Below are 10,647 nucleotides of genomic sequence, written 5' to 3'. Positions count from 1 at the left end.
GTTCTGCTCCTGGACTGGATTTGTTCGGAGTGACGGGAACTAATCTAAACTGGGTCTAATCTCAGCAGGTGAGGTTCTCACGCAGTGTCACATACTTTTGTTCTCATTTTCTCCAAAGGAAGAGATCCAAAACCGAGGTCCAGGACAGGGTCGGGACCCGTGAGAACCTTTCAATGTAAAGTCATTTAAAATGGAGCGTGGGCTCAAAAGGGGGTCTAAACAAGGGTTCTGAGACGGACCGCAGAGATCTCCTGGGGTCCAGACCAGACCAGACAACTTTCACGGGTTCCAAGTGACCACACTGGATCTTCGGTGGATGAAAGTCGTCTCAGTTCTAGACCAGCGGTGACGGCACTTGCTTGGTCTCCAGGACGGGGGTTTCCGGCTCTGGTTCCAGCGTCTCTCCGCCGGTCTGGTCTTCGGCGCTGCTCACGGCGTTGGAGTCCACGGGCGCCTCGTCCTGGACCGACACGCGGCGTTAACAAGTATGGCGGTAACAACAACGTCACGAGTACCTCAGGACACTGAAGGGCTGCTTACCGTCACCCAAGGGTGCGACAGGACCTCCTCGGCCGTGAAGCGGGCGTCAACGTTCACCTGCAGCATCTGGCTGATCAGCATCTGAGGAGAGGTCATGTGACTCAGCACGACTTTAGTGACGGGAGCGTCACTGGCAGCAGAGTACCGACGGTACTCCGGCCTCCTGAACTCTTGTCGCTGTCGTGGAGAGAATTAGCTTCTGGTTTGCACAGTTACGCCTCAGTTAGCCGCTAGGCTAGGTACTGTGAGTGAAATACGCTAACCTGATGTGTTTGTTAAATCTAGAGCTGCTGACTCCATTTAATCGATTTCTACATGTTAGCATTAGCTCGGCTACGCTAATGATTTGATAATCAAGTCCCATCAAATCATTTTGTCGTCTTTTAACAGCAATAATCCAGATAATCCCCCGCTAGTCACAGAGTTTCCTTTCTTAGCTTCAGCGCGGCTAACCAGTTTTAACCATCTGTTCTCACTCTGAGCGAAGCTTTTACTTTGAAGCCCATGTTTGGAGGTTGCTTCCTGTTTGTGGCAGTGTCACCTTGGCCGGCAGGCTGATGGCGTCCCAGTCCGGAGACGGAAACTCCAGCTTTCCTCTGAGGATCTGATCGAACAGCTCCTCCTGCACGTTGTTCTCACTGGCGGGGATTAGAGACACGACACCGGGAGGCTCGTCTCGCCCACGTACAAGCGTGGGAACAACAAAACAAACAAACAAACAAACAAACAACAGGAGAGCCGGCAGCTGACCTTCTGAACGGAGGAAATCCACACAGCAGGATGTAGGCGATGACGCCAGCCGCCCAGATGTCCACCTTCAGGCCGTAGCTACAACAACGCAACCGTCGCACGGGAAGAACGTTGTTTATCGGGAACCAAACCAGGAAACAACATTTAAACTCAAATACTGAATACCAGATTGTAGAGCATCTCCCTCCTCCAACATCAGATTATAGAGCATCTTCCCCACTAACATCCAGATTATAGAGCATCTTCCTCTTCTAACATCAGATTATAGAGCATATTCCTCCTCTAACATCAGATTATAGAGCATTGTCTTCATCCAACATCAGATTATAGAGCAGCTCCCTCCTCTAATATCAAATTATAGAGCATCTTCCTTCTCTAACATCAGATTATAGAGCATATTCCCCTCTAACATCCAGATTATAGAGCATCTTCCTCTTCTAACATCAGATTATAGAGCATATTCCTCCTCTAACATCAGATTATAGAGCATCGTCTTCCCCAACATAAGATTATTGAGCATCATCTTCCGCCAACATCAGATTATAGAGCATCTCCCTCTTCTAACATCAGATTATAGAGCATATCCCTCCTCTAATATCAGATTATAGAGCATATTCCTCCTCTAACATCAGATTATAGAGCATCGTCTTCCCCCAACATAAGATTATAGAGCATCATCTTCCTCCAACATCAGATTATAGAGCATCTCCCTCTTCTAACATCAGATTATAGAGCATATCCCTCATCTAATATCAGATTATAGAGCATCTTCCTCATCTAACATCAGATTATAGAGCATCGTCTTCCTCCAACATCAGATTATAGAGCATCTTCCTCTTCTAACATGAGATTATAGAGCATCTTCCTGCTCTAACATCTATGTGCCATGTGAACATGTAGTTGATTACTTTCTATAATCAGTCAGTCAATAATCCCACCACCTTTATAGGGAGTAACTAATCTATGAGTAATCTTCAGTAACCATGTCCACCGACACTGTGACTCGCGCTCACCCGGTCTCGGCGATAATCTCCGGGGCGACGTACGTCGGCGTGCCGCACACGGTGTAGAGCGGTCCTTCCACCACAGTGGCCAAACCAAAATCCCCCAGCTTCAGCGACTTGGTTCCGTCCGGATACTCGCACACCTGCGCAACAGAACCGAAAAGTCACCTGAGAGTCTGAGGAACGTAAATGCAGGCTCCGCCTCCACCGTCAACCAGGAGGCGGAGCCTGAGCAAACACCCTCAGCCTTTACACGTCATCGCTAAGGGAAAGCTGTTAGCATTAGCGGTCAGACCTGCCTCTGATCACGGTCGTGTTACAAAATGACACGGTGGTGTAGTGGGTAGTGGGTCACCCTCACAGTGACACCAGCACCGGTTTGGTACCAGGCTCACGGGATTCTTCTGTCAGGGTGCAACGGTGAGGTGGCTAGAGGGACGGACGGAGGGACGGACGGGCAGGGAGACAGATGGATGGGCAGGTGGAAGGACAGAAGGACGGATGAATGGACGGAGGGACGGACGGAGGGACGGATGGGCAGGGAGACAGGTGGAAGGACAGAAGGACAGATGAATGGACGGAGGGACGGACGGACTCGCGTACCAGCAGGTTTTCCGGTTTGATGTCTCGGTGTACGATGTTCATCCGGTGAAGGTACTTGATGGCCCCGGCCAGGTTGAAGACCATGGCGCTGGCGTCGCGCTCGCTGTACTTGGTGGAGGAAGTGATGGCGTCAAACAGGTCGCCGCCCTGAAAGAAAGAACAACCAACAACGGGATGATCCTTCCTCCTGAAGTTAAAATACTGGAAACCAAATCCGAACACGGGGACACGTTCTCCTTCGTTCTCCTTCGTTCTCCTTCGTTCTCCTTCGTTCTCCTTCGTTCTCCTTCGTTGGCCGAAGGAACTTCTTTGCGTTTAAAACGAATTCTGATCAACTTTGCGGATGTTAGCCAAACTCAAAGAACTTCCTTCGGAAAGGGTTCTCCGATTAAACGTGTGACGATCTGCGGGGGGCGGAGCACCTTGACGAGTTCCATGACCAGGAACAGCTGAGACGGCGTCTCGTCCACCTCCACCAACTCGATGATGCTCGGATGTCGAACCCTTCGGAGGACGGCCACCTCGTTTTCTATCAGGTGCTCCTACACACACACACACACACACACACACACACACACACACACACACTTGAGACCGAACTCTCGTAGTCGAATCAAATCAGAATATTCAGGTTTGGGGCAGATGTTGATGCTCCTCCTGCCCTGATGTAGAAGTGCCCTTGAGCAAGACACTGAAGTCCAAATTGCTCCTATTGGATGGATTGAGCGTGGTGCATGTCAGCCACGTCCATTGATCGGGGACGGTGGTGGCCCAGACGTTGGTGAGGAACCGGGAGGTCACGGGTTCCAATCCTACTGGGGGTTCCTGTGTAAGACCCTTGACCCTCATCAGTTCCCTGGCACGTCATGTGACTGCACCACCGCATCCCCGCAATGCGGACAAAGGGAATTATGATTCCTTCTTAGTAGTTTAAGAAGTACCTCCTGATAAAGGAAGACCTGGTCTTGATGGGGGTCGCCTGGACCTTTGTCCGGTTCCCTGCCAGGCACCTTGTATCTGAGACGTCTGTACCAACACACTACGTCGAAGGTCTACGTCGGCCCACCGCCCGAGGTCTACATGGCCTCCACAATGGCCCACCCAGAAAGTTGGAGCTTTGTGGTGTTGTGGGCCTCGACAGCAGAAACTGGGTCTTCGGGGGTCAGGACCCAGAGCTAGAGAAGTTCCCTGATTGGTCGGGACCGTTTAGTTCAGGTGACGTGAACACGACCAGGAACTCTGAACCGGAGCGAACCAGGGATCTCTGGTCGCCTTGGAAACTTAGGTCTCAGTTTACCAACAGTCTTTCCAGCGTGCGGAGAGAGAGGGCATGACCGAGAGCGCAATGCATTCTGGGTAGTCAACAAGCAAAACCAAACCCACGAATCAGAAGAAGACATTTTTAAAACACATCTAGCCGGCAGACGTGGAGTCGAGAGGAAGAAGAAGAGAGGAAGACTGTCATTGATATCTGTATATTGTGGTGGTTTGTGGCTACCCATTAGCCACGAGCTAACGAGCCACGTTGCCACAGGCTAAAGGGGCGGGACTTCCTGTTTCGGTCTGGACCAATCAATGAGCCGTGTTTCTTCTTCACTCCCTCTCTGCCCAGCAGTTTGATCCGGTGACGCCACCCGACCCAAATGAAGGGGAGAACATTCTGAGCTCCCCTCTAGTCCCCGACCATCCCTACAGACTGGACCCCGTGCGCCACATCGGCTAATGAACCGGAGTCTTGGTGAAAGACGTTTTCATTAAAGATGAAGAGACAGAGGACTCGTCTCCTGTCTGAGACGGACAACCAGTGTTGTGGTGACAGCAGGCGGTGGACTGGCCGTTACCTTCCCGCAGCAGCGAGCCTTGTCGATTATCTTCAGGGCAAACTCGTGTCCCGTCGACCTGCCCGGACAGAAAAACCCAAGGTTAGGGGGAGGTTGTGGAGTTTAGTCCAGGAACTGCAGCAGGAAACATTTTACACAATAAAATACTTCCCTTGTGTTTTTCCCGTGTTTGGGGTTTTAGACCTGAAGCAGTTTTGTGCTCAGCTCTTCTGAGTGTATGCTAAGAATCTCTGAGCCCGACTGGGGGTTGGCTTTGGGTCTGAGCCTGTTCTAGTACTGGACTCGTCTCCGTTTCCATGACAACGTTTCCATGTGATAGCGCCTCATTCCTGAAAAGATTTGCGTTTACACGGCAACGGCAGGAACTGAAAACAAAGTAATTTGGTATGCCAGGCCACGCGGTGGCGCTGTTGGTTGTTCTTGTAATGGAACCAAACACACGCAGCGGAGAACAATCCGCTCTAAACACCAACAATCGGGAGAACCCGACATTCGTCTGGACAGACGAGGAACTAGACGCTGTTAGCGGTGAACCTCAACTATAAAACTACGAGCTGGGAGTCGCGCCACTCCGGAAGCCGCCATGTTTGTTGCTCCAGTGCAGAGGAACTATTTACCACTTCGGAGGGGCACGTGTGCAGTAATCAGGGAGCATCAGGGAACAGTTCCACCTTTATTGACAGCTCTGAGACGACTGTCGTCTTGCTTTGTTTTCCTCCGGTGGACGAAGGGACCATGTTTGATTCATGTGGTCGTTATGAACCCTACCTCTCCACGCACTCCTTCACCACCGCAAAGTTTCCGTCCCCGATGACTTTGCCCACTTTGTACTTCTCGTTGATGATGGAGGAAGAAACTGATCGATTCCCGTTCACTGTGGTGGGGTGGGGGTGGAGGGGGTGTGGGGGGTGGAGGGAGTGAGGGGTGGAGGTGGAGGGGGGGCACAGGGTGGAGGGGGGGGTTGTTAGTAGTCATTTGATTCATTAAATAAAGAAACGGGTTCATTTAAATGGTCAAAAATGTCTTTTTGGGATATTTTCTCTCCTTATTTTCTTCCTGTGAACTCGTGTCAAATGTCGTCCGACTCACCCTGATTAGAGGGCGTGTCCTAATTCTGCAGCCAATTAAAAAAGACATGCATAAGCCCCGCCCCCTGCAGTTATAAAGTGGCGCTATCTTCAGATATGGTCTCCGAGAGGCTGCGAGTACTTTAGGAAAGTGTCATCAAAAGCAGAGAGTTCTGCCGAGTCGGGGTTCAGACAGTGGTACCTTCCACGGCGTCGTCCTCGTCGGGCTGCTCCGCCTCTCCGTTGACGTCGGTGGAAGAAGCTCGGCGGGGAGAGATCTGCTGAGGAGAGAGGAAGCCAGTGACCGGGGAAGAGCCTCGCAGGGAGAAACCCTCCAATTATTCCGAAGCACAAAAGGAAAGCGACGGCTGAAGCGGCGGTCGGTCTGACCTTCAGGCTGCGGCGTGACCCGGGGCTGGTGGGCGACGCCCCCGACCGGGACGACCGTCCTGCCGACTGCGATCCCGACGTCTCGTTAGCTGTCCAACAGAGGACAAGATGGTTATCTGAAATGAACCGTCCTGCCGTCTTTTCTCTGGATAGCTTCCTGTTGCGTCTCACCTGCGCCAGGTGACTTGGTCCTGGACGGGCCTCTGGGCGGAGCTTTAGCGGAGGACAACGCAGAGCTGCTGGGAGTCTTGGGAGTTTTCTGAGGGACAGCCGGGCGAGACGATTTGACTCTACATTCTGGTGAGAGAGCAGAGAGACTTCTTGTTTGTCTTTTATCCCCTGGTCCTGTTCAGCAGCGAGAACTTAGAGTATTATATGACTGAGAGTCTTTAAGGTTCTCCTGTCCTCCTCCTCCTCCTCCTGTTCACCTCCTCCTCCTCCTCCTCCTGTCCTCCTCCTCCTCCTCCTCCTGTTCACCTCCTCCTCCTCCTCCTCCTGTCCTCCTCCTCCTCCTCCTCCTGTCCTCCTCCTCCTCCTCCTGTCCTCCTCCTCCTCCTCCTGTTCTCCTCCTGTTCTCCTCCTCCTCCTGTCCTCCTCCTCCTCCTCCTGTTCTCCTCCTGTTCTCCTCCTCCTCCTGTTCTCCTCCTGTTCTCCTCCTCCTCCTGTTCTCCTCCTGTTCTCCTCCTTCTCCTGTTCACCTCCTCCTCCTCCTCCTCCTCCTCCTCCTGTTCTCCTCCTCCTCCTCCTGTTCTCCTCCTCCTCCTCCTGTCCTCCTTCTCCTCCTTCTCCTGTTCACCTCCTCCTCCTCCTCCTCCTGTTCTCCTCCTCCTCCTCCTGTTCTCCTCCTCCTCCTCCTGTCCTCCTTCTCCTCCTCCTGTTCTCCTCCTCCTCCTCCTGTCCTCCTTCTCCTCCTCCTGTTCTCCTCCTCCTCCTCCTGTTCTCCTCCTCCTCCTCCTGTCCTCCTCCTCCTCCTTCTGTTCTCCTCCTCCTGTTCTCCTCCTCCTCCTCCTGTCCTCCTTCTCCTCCTCCTGTTCTCCTCCTCCTCCTCCTGTTCTCCTCCTCCTCCTCCTGTCCTCCTCCTCCTCCTCCTGTTCTCCTCCTCCTCCTCCTGTCCTCCTCCTCCTCCTGGTCTGGTCGCTCCAGAAACCTTCAGTATTCTAAGTTTCTAGCTCCTCCTTGATTTTCCTCATTTGAATATTGGATCATAGGAGCTACATTCATAATCTGCTGTGTCTGTGTGAGCTGGACTGGCTCCGCCCACAATGAGAACATGAGTCCTCACAGGTTTTGCTCTTGAATCAGGAAGAGATTTGGATTCCCCTCCTGCTCCGTGATCGTTACCCTCATGACTGTCGTACAGGAATAACAACCTCGTAAATAAATACACGGATAAACAAACACCAGACAGAGCGAGAGGGGGGGGGGGGGGTTGGCCCACCGTTGACGAAGGCATTTGACTTGCTGCCGTGCGTGAGCACGAAGTCGTCCTGAGCGTAACGGAACTTCTCTGGACCGCACGCCATGAACACGTCGTCGTCGCCGAAGAAATCCTGCAGGCAGGTCAGCTACAACAAACAAACACGTCTGTGTTAGTGTGTGTGTGTATGTGTGTGTGTGTGGGGGGGGGGGGGGTGGAGCTCCTGTTCCAGGGGCGGGGTGGGCGACAGATGGGGGGAGAGTCTGTCGGGATTAAACCTGGAAACGCTGCAGCGGGTCCAGCAGCTCAGACGCTCTCCACTGCCCTGCTGGACCAGCAGTGTTCAGGTCGTTTTCTGTTGGTTCTATCACGGACAGACTGCGCCTGCAGGGGGCGCCTGCAGGGGGCGCCTGCAGGGGGCGCCTGCAGGGGGCGCCGCTGTCGCTGTGTTGTCACAGCTGCCTGCTGAGTTCACACTTCTTTTAACGAGAGACACAAACACATGATTCAACGGCTGCAGCGTTGCTACGGAGACCGAGAGAGTCCTGCTTTAAGTGGCTGGACAAACTCAAAGGATGTACACACACACACACACACACACACACACACACACACACACACACACACACACACACACACACACACACACACACACACACACACGGTTCAAGAGTGGACAACTTCATCATGAGGCCTTTCCAAATTATTCAGATTACATTTTACTACCAAGTGGAGCTATAATTTGAAAATAGAGCATCTTCCTCCTCTAACATGAGATTATACGAGTGTGTGAATCTGGCAAACTGTGTGTGTGTGTGTGTGTGTGTGTGTGTGTGTGTGTGTGTGTGTGTGTGTGTGTGTGTGTGTGTGTGTGTGTGTGTGTGTGTGTGTGTGTGTGTGTGTGTGTGTGTGTGTGTGTGTGTGTGTGTGTGTGTGTGTGTGTTAAAAATAGCCCTGCCAGCTGAGCACGTTGACTTTAAATCCTGAATTGGTTTCATGGAGGATCAGAGGCAGTTTGACTCGCGGCTCCGCGGCTTAGCGCACAAAGAGCCGCCGGCTTCCGGGCGGCGAGGCTCCAACGTGAAGGCCGACCCTCCTCAGCCTTCACACGCTGTTGATCCAGACGGATCACAGTTCCTTGCTTGGGTCAGTCCAGACATCATCTTATTGTCGGTACCGTCACCACGCTCAGTGTGTCACATGCAGCGTGCAAAGACTTGTGGACGACACCAGAACCAGAATTGTTTGTCCCGCCCCCCCGGCGCTGTGTGCTGTTCACTCTTTCATTTATTTAACTAGAGATGCACAGATACCGATACCAGTATCGGGTGTTGGGTCTCATGATACCAGTATCATGTCCAATACCATAACCAGTATCAGGATTTGCATCTGATACCGATACCAAAGTTAGATAGCATTACCAGTATTGGGTGTCAGGTCCTATACCGATACCAGTATTGGGTGTCAGGTCCTATACCGATACCAGTATTGGGTGTCAGGTCCTATACCGATACCAGTATTGGGTGTCAGGTCCTATACCGATACCAGTATTGGTTGTTAGGTCCTATACCGATACCAGTATTGGTTGTCAGGTCCTATACCGATACCAGTATCGGGTGTCAGGTCCTATACCAATACCAGTATTGGGTGTCGGGTCTGATACCAGAATTTGGTGTTGGGTCCGATACCGATACCAGTATCGGTGTTGGGTCCGATACTGATACCAGTGTTGGGTGTCAGGTCCGATACCAGTATCAGGTGTTGGGTCCGATACTGATACCAGTGTCGGGTTTGATGCCAGTATTGGATGTTGGGTCCGATACCAATACTAGTATTGGGTGTCGGGTCCAATACCAATACCAGTATTGGGTATCGAGTAATACTATTTTGCTAGCGATAAAGCAGCGAAATCTACAAGCATCACCGTGTTCTGCCGTTTGGTTCCGGTTCTCGGCGCTGCGATACGACTGTTCCAGACACAGGAACCAGAACAAGGGCCGTGACGTCAGACGTTTTACCGACTCGACTCTGTGTGGCTGCAGTTTGCTCTCACCTGTTTCCCGTCCAGCGTGTAGAGCCTCTTCACGGCGCCGGAGTCCAGCTTGATGGCCTCGGTGATGTCGGCCAGCACTTGATCGAAGGAGTGGGCGGTCTTCTTGTTCAGCAGGATCCTCACCGCCTTGCGGGGCTTCACGCCGCTGCGGATCACCGTCACCAGCTTGGGTTTGATGAAGTCTTTGCTCTCGCGGCTCTCGCGGCCCTCGGTCCGGTCTCTGCTGGAGGAAACGACGGCGGTGGCGGCGGCGGCAGCAGTAGCAGTAGCGGCAGTAGCGGCAGTGGTGGCGGCGGAGGAGGAGGAGGCGGCGGCGGCGGAGGAGGGCCCGCCGCTCGTCGACACCCCCGCTGACGCCGTGGAGGTCCGGCCGGAGCTCAGCGCGCCGGTGCCGCTGCTGGCGCCCGGCTTCCAGCTCGGAACGGAGATCTTGGTGTAGTCGACCTTACGGTAAGGCTCGTTGGAGGCGCAGACGTAGCACTCACCTGGACGGCAGGAAGAAGATCGGGAAGTTAGCCACAACAAAACTTCCACGCTGTGAAACCATGTCCGTTTCCACGGAGGACATCTGAAACACTGAGGACGATGTAGTTTTCATGTTTCTCCACTAGTCGGTGCTGCTGGCGGTTTTTCTAAAAGTTAATCGCAAATAAACAGACTTTTCTTCCATGTTGTACTGTGTGGATCTGGAAGTCATCATGTCTCGAAGAAACCCATACAGAGATGTGAGACCGCGTCTCAGTGGATACTGGGGACGTACTGATACTGAGAACCATTATTGCGATATTGCGTCCGATACTTTGCAGCATACTCGTACTTGTAAAAGTTTCCCGTTAAAACCTGTTGAGTTTCACGTGACATCATTGGTCTGAAACGTCGCCTTCAGCTATCGGCTCGTAGCTAAAGGTCAGTACTTTTACCGGTACTCTGTATCGGCTCGTAGCTAAAGGTTAGTACTGGTATCGGTACTCAGTTTTGGCAA

General features: G+C 52.6%; 1 protein-coding gene across 1 annotated transcript; it reads right to left on the bottom strand.

Annotated features, from left to right (window-relative positions):
* Positions 1 to 334: 334 nt before the first annotated feature.
* Positions 335 to 10,441, bottom strand: LOC308123985 (serine/threonine-protein kinase DCLK2-like; the record flags this gene model as incomplete). Its single annotated transcript, XM_080486740.1, has 15 exons — positions 335 to 460; positions 541 to 621; positions 1,082 to 1,178; positions 1,291 to 1,368; positions 2,304 to 2,437; positions 2,898 to 3,044; positions 3,320 to 3,439; positions 4,739 to 4,796; positions 5,507 to 5,612; positions 6,008 to 6,083; positions 6,196 to 6,284; positions 6,367 to 6,492; positions 7,634 to 7,760; positions 9,666 to 10,150; positions 10,426 to 10,441. The coding sequence occupies 15 exons, from the start codon at positions 10,439 to 10,441 to the stop codon at positions 335 to 337; spliced, it is 1,866 nt and encodes a 621-aa protein (XP_080342866.1).
* Positions 10,442 to 10,647: the final 206 nt, after the last annotated feature.

Source organism: Lipophrys pholis, assembly GCF_963383615.2.
Source record: "Lipophrys pholis genome assembly, chromosome: 18".
NCBI lineage: Eukaryota > Metazoa > Chordata > Actinopteri > Blenniiformes > Blenniidae > Lipophrys > Lipophrys pholis.
This window is presented reverse-complemented; position numbering and strand designations above follow the sequence as displayed.